We start from the raw sequence: 23,856 nt of genomic DNA on the forward strand, positions 1-23,856 counted from the left end.
GGGGGGTATGTTAATGTTATTACAAACCCCGTGGGGGGTTTGATGAATAACGGACATAATTATAAATATATGAATATTATTTATTATGTTATTATTAAAAGTATATATTTACCAAGTTCAGGATACCAGATATATTTTAGACTTTCAGGAGACTCATTTACTTGCTGAGAATAAAAAATTAATATTATTCAATCAATGAATCAATCACCTTTATTATAATAATAATAAGATGTCTGTACGGTATATAATCGGTGTATATGCCGGAGTAATGGTTTACTTTACCATATACAGAAAAAGGAATAATAATTTACTACAAGACCTCACATAACATTACTTGTATTAGCATAATGTAGAAATGGGGGAGGAACGGGCGGTGTCTATCGTACTCTACTGACAACGTAATTCAAAGTGATATCCCCTTAGTGTGTTGCTTTTACCCTATATTAATGACGGTTCACTTACCGATATCATTATTTTTCTATCTTATAAAAACCCAAAATTTGTCAATTGTATTTCTACTCTACAAAACAAATCCACACTTGAAACACGGCCACTTGAAATTACGTCGTCAATACCTTTTACAAGAGAAATTCTTGATAGGCCTTCACTTTTTTCTAAAACTTTTCAAATAAAATCATAGAATTTGTCTTTTTCAATATGTTTTTTTTTCAAAAAGAAATTATCAATTTTCCCTCAGACTTTATTACCTTCAGTGGAAATAACCCTGATAATGGATTATGATTGTATAATTATTGTTATTTTCATGGTAAGCTAATTATAATTTTAAATATTAAAATGAGCTGATAAAACTGCAGCACAACATTTCCGCTCATTGATACAACTTCCTATTCTCCGGCAGGGGTGGGAGGGACACCCCCACCACCGCGAGCCTCACAGATTCTACAAGTACACCGTGTCTGGAGGTCATTTTATATACTTACGTCTTGAGGTCATTTCATAGACTTATGTCTGGAGGTCATTTCATATACTTATGTCTGGAGGTCATTTCATATATGTACGTCTGTAGGTAATGTCTTATACTTATGCCTGGAGGTCATTTCATTTACTTACATCTGGGGGTCCTGTTCTGTCCTCTGACCACTCTGGAGCAGATTCATTAATCTGTAGCCTTGGTTCTAGCCAGGAAACAGCAAAGTACATCGATACCGACATTGTCTAGAGAAAATAGTTTTTTATTTTCAAAATAAAGTTTTTTGTATAAAAAAAATCTATTACACAGTGATAACCAGAAAACTGAGGAAAAGAAAGACAACATTATAGAAATACTGAAGTACATTTGATGTTGTTACAAAGAAAATAGCTTTACTAGTATAATTGTTAAATCACTTATTAAGTAAAATAGGTCAATTTACATTGCACAATGGCTGCGCCTCATGGATGGGCGGATTTTTAGTATTGTCAATTTGGTAATGACCATTTGGTAATGACAATTTGGTAATGACAATTTGGTAACGACAATTTGGTAACGACAATTTGATAACAACACTTTGATAATCACAATTTGGTAATGACAATTTGGTGATGACAATTTACTAATGACAATTTGGTAATGACATTTTGGTAACGTCATAAAAGTGACAATCTGGTAGTGACAATTTGATAATGACAATTTGGTAACGACATAAAAGTGACATTTTGATAATGACAATTTGCTAAGGTGAAAATTTGGATAATCAAGTATACATATTTGCAATTATCAATAAATGATTAATTACATTATGATGGGTTAGGTTAGGTAAAGACTATTTATGGGCCGAGCGCTGATTTTAGCTGATTATTTTAAGCTTTTTATTTAGCAATGTTCTTTAAATTTTGTAACTGTAATAGACTTGTTCTAGCCACAGCACTCGACCTAGAAGTAGTGTTAACCCCACCAACCCAACATAATGTGAGAGACAGAACAAATTATTAAACATTAAAGAGACCGCAAGCGCTCGGCTAGCCTTTCCTAGCCGCAGCGCTCGGCCCCTACACTTTTAAACCCAGCCTAACCCAAAATAATGAGAGAGACAGCACATTATTCAACATTTAAGAGGCCGCAGCGGTCGGCCCCCCTAGCCCCAGCGCTCGGCCCAGAAATTGTCTTTACCTAACCTTACCCAACATAATGTAACATTTTGGAAATCGACGTTTTGCTTTTTAAATCTATTTAATCTAAACCTAATTCAATTACACATTGTAAACACAAGTATGAGAATATTATATTTTTTTTAATAATTATTCGTATATACCCAAGTACAGTCTATTGTGTTTTGTTTGATCATTGATCAAGATTTTTTTTTTTAACGTACTAAAGGTTAACAAAAGTTACTTAGACTATAAAGGAACTTAGAACTAGCAACAAACTAATCTCTATATCTTTGTAACCTGATATATGAAGTCACCAAATTGTCACTTTTATATAGTTATATACTTGGTTGCCACTTTTTGTAGTTACCAAATTGTAATTTTTATATTCTAACAAATTGTCATTACCAAATTGTCACTTTTCTGTAGTTACCAAATTGTTATTACCAAATTGTCACTTTTTTGTAGTTAACCATTTGTCATTACCAAATTGTCACTTATATGTACTTACCAAATAGTCCTTACCAAATTGTCCCCTTACCAAGTTGACATTAGCAAATTGTCATTACCAAATTGACGTTACCAAAAATTCGCCCGTCGCCTTAAGCTTATTAGACTATTTAAAGTCAAAACTTTAATCTAAGAGTCAAAGTCCAATTCCAGCTTGGGAATCTTTGCCCTCCCCAGGTTACTCATAGTTACTCCCGCTGTTTACCCCTGACTTGAACGATTTTACCGGGAAACTAAGTTTTCGTTATCAAAGTCAACCCAATCAACTTAGAATCTTGAAATCAAGCTAAGAACATTCCCGTGGGTCTCCCGAGTTCCTCAATAAACATTTGTCGAAGGATTCCTGAGTTATGATCGGACAGAGATTACAACTTTGTATATGCATATAAGTAAGTTAATCAATAATTTTATTGAATGAAGTCTGCTTTCTTGTAAGGAAACAATGTAGAAAACTATTATGCACCTCATATTCTTTTCTAATTAAAACCTAATATTTGCTCTTTCATATTTAATCCCCTCTTAGCCCCCCCCCCCCTTCTTTTGGGAAAGCTTTAATAATCTTTAACCTCATAATTCACGCTAGATTAATGAGTTTTCAACTTGAATAGAGAGGAAGAGGGGACTGCAGTTGGCGTGTATTTGATGATTAAAGTTTAAGCTGCAGTATCATGCAAGCAATTCTTAAACATTCTTTTACAAGACAAAATTTGGTAAGCTATCATTCCCCCTCAACTAAACTAAATGTACTGCAGTAATGTGCAGTACACTGATCGAAGGAATAGTGAAGATTTTGTGGAGAGTGAAGTGCATACTGTCTGCATTGGAGTATTTTTATTCATATTTTGATCTCTCATTCAAATTCCGCCAAAAATATAATAAGAGGCTTTTTGTATTTAAATATTAAAATAGACCAGAACCTCTCATTTACAGTGAACAACAATATGCTTTTATTATTAATTACCAACATGAAGTTGCTGCTGATGTCTGTCGTTTTCCTTTATTAATTTCTTAACCAACCAATTTGCAATCTTTATGTCTTGGTCAAATATTTCAAAACAATATTATTTTTCATAAATAAATGTTATAGAATATTTGGTTTTTTTTCTGATTTCTTTATTAGAATATTTTTTGACCTTTTTTAAAGGTCAACAACTATATATTGATCTTTTCTAAATGTCAATGTCATTTGTTGCCTATTTCATGTTCAACAAGCTTGAAACTGGCAAAATAGCATTTTTAGATCCATTTTATATCTTTAAAATTCGATAGTTAAATAGTTAGCAGGTTAGGTAGCTGATAAATAGTTAAATAGATAAATAGATAAATAGATAAATAAATAAATAAACAGTAAAACATTTTTAGATTCTTTCTCTGCATGGAATTTTAAAATTAAAAGATTAAATTTATTAAAAATGTTGTTTTAAATTTAAAACATCTGAAATTTTATATTTGAACAAAGAGAATATTGTATGTTCAACATTGCTCTCTGTTCCTGCCAAAAATTGTTTTTAGTTTCATAGCAAACATTTTCATTTGGGTCTCAGGTTCCACATATTTAATATTCATTTCGATTTAAATAATATTGAAATATTTTGATATCTAACTGTTTGTCAACGAATATTTAGCTGATCATTGATGACCTATATAATGTGTTAGCTTGAAGAAATCTTTTCTATTATTTTCTATAAAAACCAAGATGTGCACACTCCTATGCAAAAATCAAGCAGTATTTTGCCAATCACTTCTTTTAAACTTAAGTTAGAAACTTAAGCGATTTACATTATTATAGGGGTAGAAAAAAGTAAGTTAGTGAGGAAAACCAAGGGACAAGGCGTTGAGACACTGTCTTAACTTGATGAGTTGGCTGTATCTTTTCAATTTTATGATAAAAACATGAAGATATCTCCTTCATCAATGTTTTGGGTTTTTAATCAAAGTTTTATGTCTACAGCAACTGATTTCTGTTTTCTCCGTATCACGGTTTCATGTCATAATTCAATTTACTCCTGTCCATACAAATATTAAATGTTTTCTATTTTATTGAGTTCCAAGTAAAGCTGTTATTTCATCTTTTGGACTTGGATAGTTCCCAAATACATTTTTCAGGTATAGTATCCAGGAATAGTTACCAGATATAGTTTCCTGCTATAGATTCCTGGTATAGTTTCCTGATATAGTGTCCAGGTATAGTTGCCAGGTATAGTTTCCAGATATAGTTTACAGATATAGTTGCCAGATATAGTTTCCTGATATAGTTTCCAGGTATAGTTGCCAGGTATAGTTTCCAGATTTAGTTTCCAGATATAGTTGCCAGATATAGTTTCCTGATATAGCTTCCAGGTATAGTTTCCAGGTATAGTTTCTAGGTATAGTTTCTAGGTATAGTTTCCAGGTATAGTTTTTAGGTATAGTTTCCAGAAATAGTTTCCTGGTATAGTTTCCAGGTATAGTTTCCAGATATAGTTTCCAGATATAGTTTCCAGGTATAGTTCCCAGGTATAGTTTCCTGATATAGTTCCCTGATATAGTTTCCAGGTATAGTTTCCTGATATAGTTTCCAGATAAAATTTCCATATAAAGTTTCCAGGTATAGTTTCTATGTATAGTTTCCTGATATAGTTCCCTGATATAGTTTCCAGGTATAGTTTCCTGATATAGTTTCCAGGTAAAGTTTCCAGATATAGTTTCCTGATATATTCTTCTGATACTGGTCTCTATATGCCCTTTGTCCTAGTCTAATTTCCAATATTTCACTGGTTCTGGTCACTATATTCCCCTGGTCCTGGTCCCAATGTCCCAATGGGCCAGGTTCCTATATTCCGCTGGTCCTGGTCTCTACATTCCCCTGGTTCTGGTCCCTATATTCCCCTTGCCCTAGTCCCTGGATTCCCCTGGTCCTGGTCTCTATATTCCTCCTGATTCTGTTCTCTATATTCCCCTTGTCCTGGTCCCTTTATTCCCCTGGTCCTGGTCTCCATATTCCCCCTGATTCTGGTCCCTATATTCCCCTTGTCCTGGATCCTTTATTCCCCCTGTTCCTGGTCTCTATATTCCCCCTGATTATGGACCCTATATTCCCCTTGTCCTGGTCTCTATATTCCCCCTGATTCTGGTCCCCATATTCCCCATGTCCTGGTCCCTTTATTCCCCTGGTCCTGGTCTCCATATTCCCCCTGATTCTGGTCCCTATATTCCCCTTGTCCTGGTCCCTTAATTCCCCTGGTCCTGGTCTCTTTATTCCCCCTGATTCTGGTCCCTATCATATTCCCCATGTCCTGGTCCCTTTATTCCCCTGGTCCTGGTCTCCATATTCCCCCTGATTCTGGTCCCTATATTCCCCTTGTCCTGGTCCCTTAATTCCCCTGGTCCTGGTCTCTTTATTCCCCCTGATTCTGGTCCCTATATTCCCCTTGTCCTGGTCCCTTTATTCCCTTGGTCCTAGCCTCTTTATTCCCCTGGTCCTGGTCTCTATATTCCCCCTGATTCTGGTCCCTATATTCCTCTGGTCCTGGTCCCTACATGCTCTTAGTTCTAGTTCATGATTCCCCTGGACCTAGTTCCTAGATTTCCTTGGTCCCTAGTCACTAGATTCCCCTAGTCCTGGTCCATATGGTGCATATAAGTGCAGTGATATAATCTTGACTTAGATTTAAAGCAGTAAAAGGCTAAAAGCATTCTTTGTTATCTATTGTTACTTTATATAGTTTATGGAGGGGAGTAAACACATCCATATTTGCATGTTGTATTCCTTGTTATTCCCTGTCACATTCTTTATTGTTTAATCAACAATCTTTCAGCCAGGACTCAGGTCTCTCCATGATTGAATGTTTATTTAGTTATCTATGTATGTATAAACTATGTAAAGAGTGTATGGAGAATATTAAACCATGGTTGTGCAAAATGTCAAGAAATCTTTTAGAGGGAACCAATGACAGTAGGAAGAGGGAATGGGAGAAAAAGAAAGAAAAAATTAATTATTTATTTGATATTTCTTCTTCAAGACAAATGAAAACAATTTCTTCAAGATATAACGCCCTTTTTCTAAATATTAATGTAGGCAAAAATCATTCTGCAGTTTTCCTTTCAGTTATTTCAGATTTGATAACACTGCAGCTAATTGTACGTCAAATTTAAGTAATTTGTTTTTGTATGTATGATCGAAATATTATATGTTTTCAATCATATCTTCTCTTATATAAAACTATTAAATTTATAATACAGGGTGTCCCAAAAAACATGGGAATTCAGTGACGAATTCGATATCGTCTTTGTTATGAATTAGCATTGTAATACCTAATTTCAAAACCATAATATTATTATGTCTGCTAGAGTTTATTTAATGAAAAGGGTAAACGACTGCAAAGATGTGTCTATAATGTCTCCGCAAGATGAACAGTGAATACGGACAAGTTTACTCTGTTTGTATACTGTAGTTTTCTTGTTTTACTAAGTAGAACCGTATGCAGTCAAAACATAAACAAACAAAATGTAAACATAGCAGACGAAACTCTTACAGATTACAGCTTTCTCAGTAGGTATCACTATACTAAATCAAAGAATTATTTGAAAAGACGATATCGAATTCGTCACTGAATTCCCATGTTTTTTGGGACACCCTGTATATAACCAAATATATATTTTTCTCATACTTGTGTACATCATCAAAATATGAGAAGCTAAGAGGTCACAAAGCTGTTGGAAAAATGTAAAAAAAATTGACCTTCTCTCTCTCTGTCTTATGCAAATCAACTTTGAACATTTCCAAATTATTATCATTTTATTCCTCAATAAAATCGCGAGTTATGGTTAAATGCATACAAATGTATTGAATATTTAAGTATGAAATATTTATTTAGTTTGAAAACAGATTATTTTCTATACCTTCCGTGAAATTACTTTATAAACTTTTCTGAAACTTCTACAGATATTGTATGATCGTTCCATACTAAAATATTACCCCGGAACACCAGTTAACATACATAAAGTTTACTGAATTTCTATTTACCTAAAAATCAATATAATCCCATGACCAACGGATAATTTTCATAAATAAACAAAAATCATGGCTTTTTAAATTTTATTAATATTAACAACACAAATTATAATGATAATGGTAATGATAATAATATTAATAATAATAATAATAATATTGATAAAATATGTTTCCATATAAAGTTTCCAGGTATAGTTTCTATGAATAATAATTCTTGAGGCTAACCTGTGACTTATCATTGATATTACTAATCTCTTCAATGACGAATCTGAATTCATAATCCCAAGGGAGAGATTTATTCACCATGTAGAAATCTAGAAAAAGGTATAATTTTAACCAAGGATGACAGAGGAAGGGAACTAAAATCATAATAATAATAAATTCAGTTTGGTTAAATAATTTAATGCTTTTATGATAATTTGAATTGAAGACAAAGGTAGAAAGTGTTTAGTTGTGAATTGCACATGACACTTTACAAATGGAGGGTTACTTGAATTACGTCTAAAATGCATCTTATGTAAACCGATTATTTGATTTTATTATTAATTGATTGGGTGATTAAATTATTAATTGTTTTAGATAATTGACTAATGATTCAATACTAAGAGTTTATTAAATTAATCAATTTTTGAAATATTAATCGGGTTTGTCAGTTTTCATCATGTGTTCATTAAAAGAAATGATCGCTCGCAACAAACTCTAATTTTCTAATCCATTCCTATTTGATATGTCAAACTTGGTCTTTTTAATCATAGCAGAATTTAGACAAAGGTAATTCTTATTTACAAATTGATTATAATAAATAAATTATTATCTTTGTTAACATTGGTTAAAATTGATTAATAAATATTGCTTGATTGAAAATGGATTGATTAAGTATTGATTAATTACGTATAATTTGGATGAATATTGATTGATTGAATATTGACTCATTACAAATTAATTGAGTAAATATTGATTGATTAGATATTGATTGATTAAAGGGAGTGTATGCGCAATTTCAAGTGCCCCTCCATTATTGTGGAGTGTAATATAAGGTACCCTTTAATAAAATAATCTGCCCCTCTCTAGAAATGGAATGACAGTTAAAATTACGACTACAGTCTCTTTGATTGATTGAAAAGTGAACTAACATGAGAAAGGATGCTTCTCCTGGTTGTAATCTGCTGGAAGACACCAGACGTAGGTGGAGTTAGGTTTACATCTAGTCAGGGGTTAAACTCAGATAAATATACAAACAATTAAACCTATTGATGACCCCACCCCCCTCAAGAGGCAAATACGCAGTTAAAGGATTCGTACTTATCTCTTTAATCAATAACAATAGATCCACTTTAAAAAATCTACCGTGAACTATTTTCTTTTTACTAGGAATGAGGTTGCTTAAAAAAATTAAAACATCATTCTTTTTAATAAAATCAAATGCTTTTATCCGAAATTATTTTCTTGTTTTCAGTGGATTTACTTTATTCGGGTGACATTTCATAATTTGTTACCTAATTAAATATTAATCTACTCTACTCTACTCTACTCTACTCTACTCTACTCTACTCTACTCTACTCTACTCTACTCTACTCTACTCTACTCTACTCTACTCTACTCTGCTCTGCTCTACTCTGCTCTGCTCTGCTCTGCTCTATTCTTAACAAATAATGTAAAACATTAAAAGATTTTTTTTACCCAGTGTAGCCTAAAGTATTCGGAAGGTATGGTAGTAACTATATAAATATACTTAAAATATTAGGTTAAACTTGTGCAGTACTTTATAAACATAAAATATACATTTATGCCAATATTTAACTTTACACGCTTCTGCATTTATTTAATTTGATTTTATTTAATAAGTTTTGCAAACCGGGTAGGCAACGTGTATAATGCTTGCAAATCAAAAATGCTAAATTAAATTGAAAACGATCGCCAGGAATTTCTACTTTCAAAAAATACAAAAATTCGAAAACAGGAAATAACGTTTTACTATTATTTTTATTTAATAAAAAAATAAACCCTAGTATTATTTGTATTTTGTGTAGAATTATATCATATTTTTGAAAATATCGGCTCCACCTCAACCAAGTTATAATAAACAAATTTCGAGCACAAAATTTTCTGAAAATTTAAAGACGCATATGACCTGAACTAGGGCAGTTAAAGACTAAACTGCTAATTATTTGGCTAAGAATATACCTGTACTTAATAGGCTTTTAGGGGGCTTCGCGCCCATCTTCTATTTCAATTGTTAATATTTAATATACATTGTAAAACACAAACAAACAAAAAGGTAGCGGATTTTCTAAAAAAAATCGTGGATTTTCAAAATTTTATGTATATCGAATTTTGTTGTCGGCAAATGTTTGAAATTTTTTTATCCATAAACCTTCCCTGGGGTCACGTGATGTCCCAAACAAATTTTGGGCCCGATGGGTTCAACCATTTTGGCGTTTATTGGATACAAACAAACAGACAAGCAAAGTATGTATAAACAAGGCTTTAGAACACATTGTGAACATTTGCTCTTTTATTACATTTTAAAATAAAAACAACACAAAATATCGCGGATTAAATAAAAAAATTCGTGGATTTTCAAAATTTTTAAAAATCGAATTTTGAAAATTTGATCAAACATTAACCTTCCCTGGCAGAAAGACAGACAAGCAAAGAATTTATATAGATGCAAAAGAAAAAGAAAATATTCTGAAAAAGGGTATAAATAATATCTAGCTGTAGCTTAATGTTTATTTCTGATATTTATTATGGTCTGAGAGCTTTATTAATGGTTTACCATCAGATTGTTTGCCTGCAGAACAAACCTGATAGGGTTGCAACAATGTATGCTATGTAAACCGACCTCGGAGAAACCAACCTGACAGGGTTGTAACAAATCTATACTATGTAAACCGACCTCAGGGAAACAAACCTGCAGGGTTGTAGCAAATCTATGCTATGTAAACTGACCTCGGAGAAACTAACCTGACAGGGTTGCAACAAACCTGAGCGTTGTAAACCGACCTGATAGGGTTATAACAAACCTATGCTATGTAAACCGACCTCGAAGAAACCAACCCGATAGGGTTGCAACAAATCTATGCTATGTAAACTGACATCGGAGAAACCAACCTGATAGGGTTGCAACAAATCTATGCTATGTAAACTGACATCGGAGAAACTAACCTGATAGGGTTGCAACAAATCTATGCTATGTAAATGACCACGGAGAATCCAACCTGACAAGGCTGTAACAAATCATGCTATGTAAACCGACCTCGGAGTAACTAACCTGATAGGATTGCAACAAATCTATGCTATGTAAACCGACCTCGGAGAACCCAACCTGACAGGGCTGTGACAAATCTATGCTACATGTAAACTGACCTCGGAGTAACTAACCTGATAGGGTTGCAATAAATCTGTGCTATTTAAACCGTCTCGGGGAAACTAACCTGACAGGGTTGCAATAAAACTGAGCTTTGTAAACCGACCTCGGAGAAACCAAGCTAGTGGGTTGCAACAAATCTATGCAATGCAAACCGAACTCGGAGAATCCAACCTGATAGGGTTGCAACAAATCTATGCTATGTAAACTGACCTCGGAGAATCCAACCTGACAAGGCTGTAACAAATCATGCTATGTAAACCGACCTCGGAGTAACTAACCTGATAGGGTTGCAACAAATCTATGCTATGTAAACCGACCTCGGAGAATCCAACCTGACAGGGCTGTGACAAATCTATGCTACATGTAAACTGACCTCGGAGTAACTAACCTGATAGGGTTGCAACAAATCTATGCTATTTAAACCGACCTCGGAGAATCCAACCTGACAGTGTTGTAACAAATCTATGCTTTTGTGCTGCAGCGCTTCTCTGTGCAGAAATGTTTGCGTTTATTACACAAATAAAAATTAGTGTTTTGTTCAGGGAGTTCAGGTAGCTTTCTCTCTTCGTTATCTTTATATAAATAGTCTATATTGTTTTATTTCTTAAGTTGCTAAGTTGCTGCCCAAATACCATACAGAACGAAATAACATAAAATATACTCGTAATAAGCGAAAAAATTTCATTTTTATATCATTTAGTAAATATATTGAAAATAAAGAAGAAGAAAAAATCTCAAGAATTTTGTATTTTTTTTTCAAAATCCTAATTTTTTTGGACTTTTCTAATAAATACTTTTCCTAGAATTCTTCTTACTCGGTTATGCATGCTTAGGAATTTGATCTCCGCTATGAATTAAAAGGGAATACTAACTAAATTTATGTTATTTATGTCGTTATGTCCGTAATAAGAATTCCTGTCTTTCCAGTTGCGGGGTATTTTTTCAATATCATTTCAAACCAAATTTTTACAATAATATGTAGACTTTTGGCAGACAATCGTTTCAGGAAATGATTAATATATTTTCTATTAAAAGTAAGTTATTTTTACCAGAAAAAAATTAGTTAAGAGAAGGGGAAAAATAATTTAAGTAAATCACTCAAAAATTACCAATTAAATTGTTGTCTTCCCCATTTCCTTTTTGTTGTGAAGAATCCTTTTAAGTAGATTNTTATAATGTATGGGGGGAGGGCAGGCCTAAAAGGTTTCTGGAATAATATCCAATATTGCAGAATACCAAGTGTATAAAAACTAGTTTTTTCCGGAAATAATTCTCTACAGAAAAATGTTTATAATAAACCAATGAAGAATAAAACCAGAAAGGTACAACGATTTGTGTGTACTTCAGTGTTTGTTTACATTCTTCCCAAAAATTTGCAGTACATGTTTAAAAATATTAGTATGTGGTCACACAAGGTTTTAAAGAGGAATTCCTATTTATTTTTTGTACTGCAGTTTTGGAAGGAATATTAACAACGCTCAGCTCTTAGTTTGTTTACATTCCTCCCAGAAACTTAATTTGTAAACCATGAGTTCCTTTTCTATTCCGCATAGGTAATCCTTTCCTTGATATTTCTTGGTTTTTAGACTCATAGAGTTGTGGGAATGTTCTAATGTAAGGTCCAGATGTTCTCTATATATTTATATATTTATATATATATATATATATCTATATATACATATAAATATAAGGTTTACAGCCTTACAGGAATAAATGTATCTTTGTTTCCTGTTCGTGTCGTGGACTGGAAACTCCTCGACAGAATGCGGGGGTCCATAGGTCGGAGTAGTCGATCTAAAACAAGAAAACTTTAGTCTCTACTTGTACTTTTTGCAGATTTTACATTTAAATTTTTAGCGGATTTTCTGGACAAATCTTTGCACAAGTTTGCCTTGAAAAGTATTAGTACATGCATGATGCAGAGTGCAGACTTGGACAATGTTTTATTTCGAATACATTACTTTGTTAGATCAAATTCCAATTTAGTATTAGGTTATGTATATTCATTTAATATAATTTTCCCAATATTTGCGTTTTTGTCAAACTAACTGGTATTTTCTAAAAATATTTAGAATTTTTTTCCAATTTTTCCTAGTAGATAGTGATGTTCGTCAAAATATTTAAACGTTTGTCAAAATATGTTTTTTGGTTAAAATGATGTTTTTTTCAAAATATATAAATTTTCGTCAAAGGTAATAAATTTTTGTTACTTTAAATTGATTAATCGAAAATCAGCCCAATAGTTTAAAATCGAAGTAAAAAGAAAAACGCTTCCAAATTCCTAATACAGATTCTGATTGAAGTTTAATTGAATGTTGCATAATTAATAATGCGAAATTTCGATAATCTTTTAACAATTGCAGAATAATAGGATTAAACAACTGATCTAAATCAGATTTAGTTAAAATTATACAATTTTTCAAGCTTTTCATCAAAACAAACTGAAATATTGATTGTTAGCCCATATTGTTTTCAACACTGCAAACAGGGGTGATGTGTTGTGACGTTTGTGTGACATTTAGACATATTTATTTATAAAAATAAACAGATTAAATTTGATATATTCAGTGCTCCGTGCAAACTGCAAAAACTCCTAATTATGTTAATTAATGTTTAATTATAATAAATATGCCAATATAATGCGGAACGACCTTTTATTAGAGTCAAAGCTAGTTTAAAACTTCGAAAAAACATAAAATTATTCTTATGCAGAAAAATATGTTTGAATGTGATTTAGAAAAAAACTGATCCTAGAAAATGGAAAATAATAATAACATCACAGACACAGATACAATCATTATTTCCAGCATGCTTTAATGTAGAGAGCTAGACAAGCTAATCCTAGACCCGGATATATATTAAGGGTTGAGGGTTCACACCTTGAATATCTATCATGAACCAGGTTCTCATCAGGATCTCTAGGGTTAGTTGTAGCTAAACCAGCCGAATATAGACCACCATCCGAGCTTACTAATACTACACCAGTACTAAAACATAAGCAGATAAAGACTTAATCCGTATATCAGTGACTCCCCCCCCCCCTCAATCCCTCCTTGATGTTTTGATGTTTACCCATATATGTATTCCAGGTTAGGTTAAGGTAGAGTAGATAGCTAGGGCATTGTATATTTAGATAGGGGGGGGGGGGGGCGGCCGGGAAACAAGTAGTAAACTAAGTAGACTAAACTGAACCAGTTCAACAACTTATTCATTAAAGGAATTGAGTTTTTGCCACAAACTCTGATTTTCTAATCCCTATATATTTTTATCCCTATGTTGTAGACCTTTATTATTTTAAACTATTAATTCTGTTAGATCAAATAATCTATGTTTGAAATATTAAAGGTTTACATCATCCGGTTACATAAATATAGAGATTAAAAAATTTGAGTTTGTGACAAAAACTCAATTCCTTTGTCCCCTGATGCTTTTACTCTCCATCGTTGTATGAGATGCGCTCCGATATTTTTGCAAGAGAAATTTTTGCTAGCGGCCTTTTTGCCAATGAAGTTTTACCTCTGTGTCTTTTTTGCTATTTATCTATTATGATATGTGATTTATGCTCTATAGGTTTTTTTCTACGGGACAATGTTTTATTCTGTCCTAGCTGCAGCTCTCTGCCCCTTCTCCTGTCCCAGCTGAGTTTTTCATATTGTTTAGAAATATTCACGTTTTCTAGGTTTATAATGTATGTATATAATAAAAATGTTCTAACAAAAATGACAATTGCAAAAATAGCGCCGCAGCGCAGATTGACAACACTTTGACTACACTTGCCAGCTGCGCTATAGCTAAGTTTGCCAGCTGCACTATAGCTAAGTTTGCCATCTGCATTATAGCTAAGATTGCAAGCTGCACTATAGCTAAGCTTGCAAGCTATTCTATAGCTCAGTTTGCAAGCTGCAAAAATAGCTAAGTTTGCAAGCTGCACTTTGGTTAAGTTTGCAAGCTGCACTATCGCTAAGTTTGCAAGCTGCACTAAAGCTAGAGTTGCAAGGATGCACTTTAGCTAAGTTTGCAAGCTGGACAATAGCTAAGTTTGCCAGCTGCACTTTAGCTAAGTTTGCAAGCTGCACAATAGCTAAGTTTGCAAGTTGTACTATAGCTAAATTTGCAAGCTGCACAATAGCTAAGTTCGCCAGCTGCACTTTAGCTAAGTTTGCAAGCTGCACAATAGCTAAGTTTGCAAGTTGTACTATAGCTAAATTTGCAAGCTGGACAATAGCTAAATTTGCAAGTTGCACAATAGCTAAGTTGGCAAGCTGAACTATAGCTAAGTTTGCAAGCTGCACAATAGCTAAGTTTGCAAGCTGTACTGTAACTAAGTTTATCAGCTGCACTATGCTATGTTTGCCAGCAGCACAATAGCTAAGTTTGCAAGCTGCACTGTAACTAAGTTTATCAGCTGCACTATAGCTAAGTTTGCCAGCTGCACTATAGCTAAGCTTGCCAGCTGCACTACAGCTAATTTTTCCCAGCTACACTACAGCTAAGTTTGCCAGCTGCACAAAAGCTAAGTTTCCCAGCCTCACTTTAGCTAAGTTTCCCAGCTGCACTATAGCTAAGTTTCCGAGCTGCACTTTAACCAAGTTTCCCCAAATAGGTTGTCAAGTACAATAGATGGCAACACAGAATGCGTACACTTTCATTACAGCTGATTAAACGTCATAAGTGTCAACACGAATTTTCTGTCTGACAAAACTATAAATAAAAGTGATATTGTTAGACTAAAGTGCTTATCTTTTAGTGAAATTAGTGCAACAGACTATTTAGTTTACAGAGATATACAGAGAAAAAAATTAAGCCACCAAACGAGTGAAAAAATACTCTTTCTAATTTTGAGTTGTATTTATTTTTTACGTATTCCTACAAAGACGACATTTATCTCCACCAAATCTTGGAAATCCTACCAACTAATTAGAGGACATGTCGTCTTTCTTTTTTCATTTGCCACATATGACGTTGTGCGCAGTTGGTCGATTTTTGTGTTGCCATCTATTGTACTTGTCAACCTATTTGAGTTTCCCAACTGCAGTATAGCTAAGTTTCCCAGCTGCACTATAGCTAAGTTTCCCAGCTGCACAATAGCTAAGTTTCCCAGCTGCACTATAGCTAAGTTTCCCAGCTGCACTATAGCTATGTTTCCCAGCTCCAGAATAGCTAAGTATCCCAGCTAAGTTTGCAAGCTGCACAATAGCTAAGTTGGCAAGCTGAACTATAGCTAAGTTTGCAAGCTGCACAATAGCTAAGTATCCCAGCTGTACTATAGCTAAATTTCCCAGCTGCACTATAGTTAAGTTTGCCAGCAGCACTATAACTAAGTTTCCCAGCTGCACTATAGCTAAGTATCCCACCTGCACTATGGCTAAGTATCCCAGCTGCACTATAGCTAAGTTTCCCAGCAGCACAATAGCTAAGTTTGCCGGCTGCACTATAGCTAAGTATCCCAGCTTCACTATAGCTATGTTTCCCAGCTGCACAATAGCTAAGTATCCCAGCTGCACTATAGCTAAGTATCCCAGCTGCACTATAGCTAAGTTTCCCAGCAGCACAATAGCTAAGTTTGCCGGCTGCACTATAGCTAAGTATCCCAGCTACACTATAGCTATGTTTCCCAGCTGCACAATAGCTAAGTATCCCACCTGCACTATAGCTAAGTATCCCAGCTGCACTATAGCTAAGTTTCCCAGCTGCACAATAGCTAAGTTTGCCGGCTGCACTATAGCTCAGTATCCCAGCTGCACTATAGCTAAGTTTCCCAGCACTAATTGTTCCTTTTAACTATTCTTAACAAATCTAAGTGACTCATGTATGTCCATGCTATACCAAGGAAATATTCTAATATTAACCAAAAAAAGAACAAATATTAATGTCATATATGTTTTGTTACAAACAAAAGTGTACTACAGTTTTTACAAGGAATCTGAACTGGAAAAGGGAATAGATTACTGGATAAGAAGATGAATATAAAATAGATTACAGGATAAGAAGATGAATTTTGAATAGATTGCAGGATAAGAAGATGAATACAGAACAGATTACAGGATAAGAAGTTGAATAAAGAATATATTACAGGATAAAAGATGAATATAGAATAGATTACTGGATAAGAAGTTTAATATAGAATAGATTACAGGATAAGAAAATAAATATAGAATAGATTAAAGGAACAGAAGATGAATATAAGATTACCTAATAAGAATAGGATGAATATAAGATTACTTAATGAGAAGAAGTGGAATATAAGCTTACCTAATGAGAACATGAATATAAGATGACCTAATGAGAAGAAGATGAATACAAGATTACCTATTGAGAATATAAGATTACCTAATGAGAAGATGAACATAAGATTACCTAATAAGAAGAAGTTGAATATAAGTTAGAAGAACTAGATGATTCATCTTTTCAACAGAAACATAACCTAAAATATTTTCTTTTCCTTAAAAACCGAATAATTTAGATTTCGGATTTCTCTGGTTTTAACAAAAATACAAAATAAAGCTATTTAAACGTTATCTTCATTAATTGAAGTGGCATGCAATGCATAAAAGAGGAACATTTTTTGTTTTTTTTTGACTGTTTAAAACTGTTTTACTTGTTGCGCTTGTAAACTTTTTATTTTTATTTGTGGTTACTCGGTCTGCAACAGTTACTTGCGCAATTTTTGTTTCAGAAAAACTTATCTAAATTAAATCAATTACGTTATCTTTCACAGTATTGTATTGAGGGTCTTTAAATTCAGGCAAAAAAATGTATCATGATTCATATTCAAGTTCTATTAAGATTAATTTCGAAATTAATTCGTTTGTTTCACCAATAGTTCATCACATCATTATTCAGGGTTGGGATTTTAGACTCGTTTTTATAACATTTAAGATTTATTTAAGAGGCTTTAAAGATATCTGAGACATTTTATGTAATACACGTTTTTTTAAGTTTACAATTTACAAACATGCAATATATTTAATCTACATTTGTCTCGGTGTAACATCTGATTGTGTTCAATGCAAGAACGCGCGTTCAACATATAAAACATTTTACTTGGCATTTCCAAGACAAAGGAAGGAACTGTAGAATTTTCTTAAACTCTAATTCTATCATTCTTATATCTTTGCAACCTGGTGCTGTAGATCTTTTATCTTTCAAACTAGGCTCCCAGTGAGAGCAAATAGTCTATTTTTAAAACATCAAAGGTTTACACCACTATGTTGCAAAGACTAGGGAATTAAGAAGGAATAAGTCTGTGGCAAATTTTCAGTTCTCTTAAATATGTGAACCATTGAATTGAATTTCTGAAATTTAGAAAGCTGGTTTGAAAAGGTTAGTTAAACATACTTCTTGACATTTAAACAATTCAGAAACTGAATTTCATAAAAATTCTAAAATTAAACCCATTCAAAAATTATTTCTTTATGTAGAATATTTGGAAGTAAAGAGACTGCAAAGTATATAATTAGATAAGAAAATATAATTATTTATTAATATATTTATTTCAATGCGTATTTGTACCTTTCTCAGTCGTTAGGATTCAGTATTTTCCTCTTTCATGGACTTCCATCATTTTCTAAAAAAAATCATAAAACATTAAAACATTTGTAAACTTTATTCTGAAATTTTACTTCATAAATTTTATATACTTGTTTGAAATTTCATTATTTCAATTATTATGAAAACTATAAATCGTCCTTAAAGCGAATATTTGAGTGTGTGCATTTAAAACCCCTCTGCTTATGTACAAAATTAGTCCTAAGAATTCTTATATTTTTAAAGTTTAAATAGAGTTTAATCCGAAGAAATTTTACTAAGAATTATCAACAAAGGAATTGAGTTTTTGCCACAAACTCTGATTTTCTAATCACAATATCTTTGGAACCAAATGTTACAGACCTTAGATATTTCAAACATGAATTCTGTTAGATAAAATAATCTGAGTTGGAAATATCAAAGGTTTACAACATCGAGTTCTAAAGATATTGAGGTTTAAATATTTGATTTTGTTCCAAAGACTCAATTCCAAAACAGAAAAATATTAACTGTGATAACGGTGGGTCCCACAACAGATAGTCTTTTGAAAAAACACAGAGATCTATTATGCATAAATTTTCAAAGCATGGTCGACTCTACTACTTTTTGTAGTCATGTACATTAAAATCTACAATGGACTTGATTCTAGATTTAGTTTAAATGGAGTATTTGGAGAAATGTTGATGGATTTTTGCTTAAGAACATTGAACCTTGGAATACTGTGAAAATATATCTGTAAATACTGCATCTTTATCCATATATCTATATACACCCGTCCCACGAAACATGACAGTTGTTGAATATTTTTGAATGTCTTCTTTCAAATACTGTATAAGTTATTATAAAAGACTTTTCGCAGTTTATTTCATTAATCAAATCTTTTACTCAAATATATTTTACTTCGAAATCAATTTTACTATAATATGGCTGCCGTATAATAACTATTCTTATTTTCTTTGGTATCAAACACAACTAAATACAAACTTTTCTTGTAAAAGAATTAAGATTTCATGTTATTTATTGTATTAGAGGTTAACTTTCGGAAGAGAAAATTTGGCATGAAACCAAAATGTGGTTTCTGCACAATGGGTCGGAAAACTAGAAATCAGAAATAGAAACTAGCAAACTTGAATCAGAGAACATTTGATCCCCTTCTAACCATTTAATGATCCGTTGAAAGGATCTAAAAGTTTTACGATCCGAGAAAGTTAGATAACATCCTAGTTTATCCATTTTATTGACATTAATTTAAACCCTTTACCTGCCGTAAAAAGGACTGTTTTCCCGCAGGGATTTAGTTTTACCTTTTCAAGAAAAAAGTATTATAATGCCCAACATTGTTAATAATGTTAATGTTGTAAAACAATTGAGAAATATGTCGGTTAAAAAAGAATCTTTTTTGCAAATGCTGTAAAATCAAAATAAAACAACAGAATTCCGTTGTTTCCTGATTTCATTCTCTTAGCTAGCTTAACATATTAAAGGCAGGAAGCTCAACAAAAAGGTTCGAATGAACAGCTTGTCAATACATCTATCTGATGTTTATATTACAAGAATTTCACATAAACCTCCCTTAACACCATAGTTTCAGTAGAAGTAAATATTTCCATTTACTGATAGCGCCGATTGAAGAATTTATATCTTTAAGTGGATAATGAGATAGAAAGCCAGATAGATGCTATAACCGTAATACTATTTCTATTGGTTCAGAATAGACAACAAAGATATCACTGAACCCTGATTGGATTAGATGCTAATGGACTCGGCATACAGGAGTGTTAACACGCCAAAGAAGAAAACTTGCAAAACCCTCTTTTTATAAATCTTTGCAACCTGGGGTGCAAACCTTTGATATTTCAAACTTTGATTATTTGTTCTAGTATAATGGATACTTTGATATTTCAAAGGTTTACAACAACATGAACAACAAATAAACTTTGGGTATGTCTTTTTAGCTATTAAATACTGTATTTTTCTTAATAAACACGTTTTTTTCAGACCTTTGCATTATTCATTACAAAATTGTATTTACTGTACTTTTGCAGTAATGATTGTCTTGAGCTACCTTCTTGACACAATTATTTAGTCAAACAAGAATTGAAAATGAAATAAATTATGATTTAAAAATATAAAACATAATGATAATGAACAACCTTATTATTGGTGAGTAGAACTAGATCTTATTTCATGAACTATTCTATTATTGGTGAGTAGAACTAGATCTTATTTCATAAACTATCCTATTATTGGTGAGTAGAACTAGATCTTATTTCATGAACTATCCTATTATTGGTGAGTAGATCTAGATCTTATTTCATGAACTACGTTATTATTGCTGAATAGAACTTATTTCTTACTTAGTTATAAAACTCTCTCTTTTCTGTAATGAAACTGTCAAAAGTTTTTTTCTCTTTCAACGTTTCTTAACAAATCTTGAGTTGGAATTGGCTGAGAACCAGAGAGGACTTCTGCATTAAAGAAATATTATTCAACCAGTTTTTGTGCATCAAGTTTTCTATCGCCCAGATCTTTCTAATTCGACCAATTTATAAAAATGCGTGACAAACAAAAAAATAAAGAAATAAAGTTTTTGCCAGAAACTCAAATTTTTTCATCCTTACATCGTTGTAACCCGATGTCGTGAACCTTAGATGTTTCAAACTAGATGTTATGTTGGATCAAATAATATAAGTTTGAAATATCAAATATTTAAACATCAGCTTGCAAAGATATAGGGATTAGGAAATATGAGTTTGTGACAAAGACTCAATTCCTTTACAGATTGGGAGAATTATAAAAGAACTAGCAAACTGTAAAGAAGATATTATTCTGCTAAACTCAGAATAATATGTTCCTAGACTGGACAACAATGTTCTCCTAAACTACAGAATAAAATTCTCCTAAACTGCAGGATAATATTCTTCTAAACTACAGAGTAAAATTCTCCTAAATTGCAGAATAATGTTCTCCTAAACTGTAGAATAAAATTTCCTAAACTGCAGAATAAAATTCTCATAGACTGCAGAATAATGTTCTCCTAAACTAAAGAATAATATTCTCCTAAACTGCAGAATGATATTCTTCTAAACTGCAGAATAATATTCTCATAGACCTCAGAGAAATATTCTCCTAGACTGCAGTGTAATATTCTCCTAAACTGCAGTTAAATATTCTCCTAAACTGCAGAATGATATGTTCTAAACTGCAGAATGGTATTCTCCTAAACTGCAGATTGATATTCACTTAGACTGTAGAGTAATATTCTCCTAGACTTTAGAGTAATAGTCTCCAAAACACAGAGTAATATGTTCCTGGACTGCAGAATAATATTCTTCTAAACTACAGAATAATATTCTCCTAGACTGCAGTGTAATATTATCCTAAACTGCAGTTTTATATTCTCCTAAACTGCAGTTTAATATTTTCCTGAACTGCAGAATTATATTCTCCTAAACAGAAGAATAATATTCTCCTAGACTGCAGTGTAATATTATCCTAAACTGCAGTTTTATATTCTCCTAAACTGCAGTTTAATATTTTTCTGAACTGCAGAATTATATTCTCCTAACCTGCAGATTGATATTCTCTTAGACTGCAGAGTAATATTTTCCTAAAATATAGAATAATATTCTCCTAGACTGCAGTGTAATATACTGCAGAGTGATATTTTGCTAGACTGCAGTGTAATATACTGCAGAGTGATATTTTGCTAGACTGCAGTGTAATATACTGCAGAGTGATATTTTGCTAGACTGCAGTATGAATAAAACATTGACTCTACATGACAAAGCAAATCAAATGAAAACTTTTCTGAAAGAAGAACAAAATTCAAGAGATCATTCTGAAATATAATTTTCTCTCTTAAAGAGACTGTAGATGTAATTTCAACTGATCCTCCATTTGTAGGTGTCTGACCCACGTAGAATTAACTTAAAGCTGTGTCAATCTGGTTCACCTAGATCAGGCAGAACCAGTACATGTGTATTTGAATGTCGACATACTTTAAAATTGTTTAATAAAGCTTTTTTATTCAATTCCGAAATGTAAAGATTCAATGCATGGACTCAATGATTCCCAGAACTTCCCTGATTTGAAATTAGCACACCAATGTAGATTTTTTCTATTTTTTGCGTACCTGTACTGTACGCATTGTTTTATTTAATAAATATCCAAATATTTAATTATTTCTATGAAAATTCCTAATTTCATTAAATGACATGTATGATTATATCTTTAAATTTTTCTTAAAACAATGCTAATTAGATTTGGTTGCTTTTTCCCAATCGGTAACTCTCGTGACTCCGCCCTGAACAAGACCGTGATTCTGCGTGAACTGTACGCTTTCAACTTTGAACTAACTTGAGAATTATGAGAGGTTTATGCGGTAAACCTAGTTGTATATCGTATAAGTAAATTTGATATAACAACTAAAATAGCTGAAACTTTATTAGCTTATTTCTGTTTCTGTATCTACCATCATTAACACCCTGAATTTTAATTTATCTCTACATTAAAATCCCTCTGATCTCACCCTGCCACAGATCACCTGACAATCTCCTTCCTTCCATTCAACTCCTTACCTATCCAAAAACATATCTTGATATGTATAACCAATTATATTCAGTATCGTTAATTAACTTTGGGCCAACCCCTCAAAACAATCAACCCTGGATAAGCGGGTCCAAACTTTATAGTAAATTGTTATTGCTTATTTGTAATATCTCATGCTTTGTATTTGAATGAAGATATGAATGAACTAATTAAGGGTGTGCAGAGTTATTATCATCTTATTCACAGAAACACTTGTAATTGTTGAAAACTGTGTAAAAAGCAGTCTTACATCTAAAAAATATAATTATTTATGTTTTCAGATTCACAGAAAATAAATTTTGAGTTTGAATTTCAAGAACCGCGATAAGGAATCTTTGTCACAAACTCTGATTTTCTAATCCGGTAGTATTTTCAACCCAATGGAATATTCCTTGTTGTGGAAATTTTCTTAATTAAAAACAGAAAGAAAAAAAGAATTATGAAAAGTTGTTATTTCAAGATTTGGTGAAAAACTACATGATCTTAGAATGATTAGACTTCTTTGAAAAATTTCAATTTTAAGATTTGCTGGATTCTTCACTTCTTTAGTTTTGAAGATCCTTACAACAAAGGAATTGAGTCTTTGTCGCAAACTAAAATTGTCTAATCCCTTTATCTTTGCGGTGTCTTGATGGTGTAAACATTTGATATTTCAAACTTAAATTATTTGCTCCAATAGAATTCATGGTTTGAAATATCTAAGGTCTACTACATTGGGTAGAATTTGAAAATCAGAGTTTGTGGCAAAGACTCAATTTACTCTAATTGAAAAAA

At 32.5% G+C, this 23,856-nt stretch overlaps 1 protein-coding gene across 1 annotated transcript in view; it reads right to left on the reverse strand.

The window, feature by feature from the left end:
- LOC111702872 (uncharacterized) overlaps window positions 1–23,856 on the reverse strand; it is a gene marked incomplete at its 3' end in the record, with an annotated part of 55,966 nt that overhangs the window by 12,575 nt on the left and 19,535 nt on the right. The window contains exons 2-9 of the mRNA XM_023474658.1: window positions 18,478–18,532; window positions 17,323–17,389; window positions 13,845–13,952; window positions 12,694–12,759; window positions 8,725–8,795; window positions 7,817–7,905; window positions 1,072–1,176; window positions 113–164 (exon numbers count right to left, since the gene is read on the reverse strand). Coding sequence (XP_023330426.1) covers window positions 113–164; window positions 1,072–1,176; window positions 7,817–7,905; window positions 8,725–8,795; window positions 12,694–12,759; window positions 13,845–13,952; window positions 17,323–17,369 — 538 coding nt within the window. The remainder of the gene's footprint in view (window positions 1–112; window positions 165–1,071; window positions 1,177–7,816; window positions 7,906–8,724; window positions 8,796–12,693; window positions 12,760–13,844; window positions 13,953–17,322; window positions 17,390–18,477; window positions 18,533–23,856) is intronic.

Source organism: Eurytemora carolleeae, unplaced genomic scaffold (assembly GCF_000591075.1).
Source record: "Eurytemora carolleeae unplaced genomic scaffold, Eaff_2.0 scaffold521, whole genome shotgun sequence".
In the NCBI taxonomy this organism is placed as follows: Eukaryota; Metazoa; Arthropoda; class Copepoda; order Calanoida; family Temoridae; genus Eurytemora; species Eurytemora carolleeae.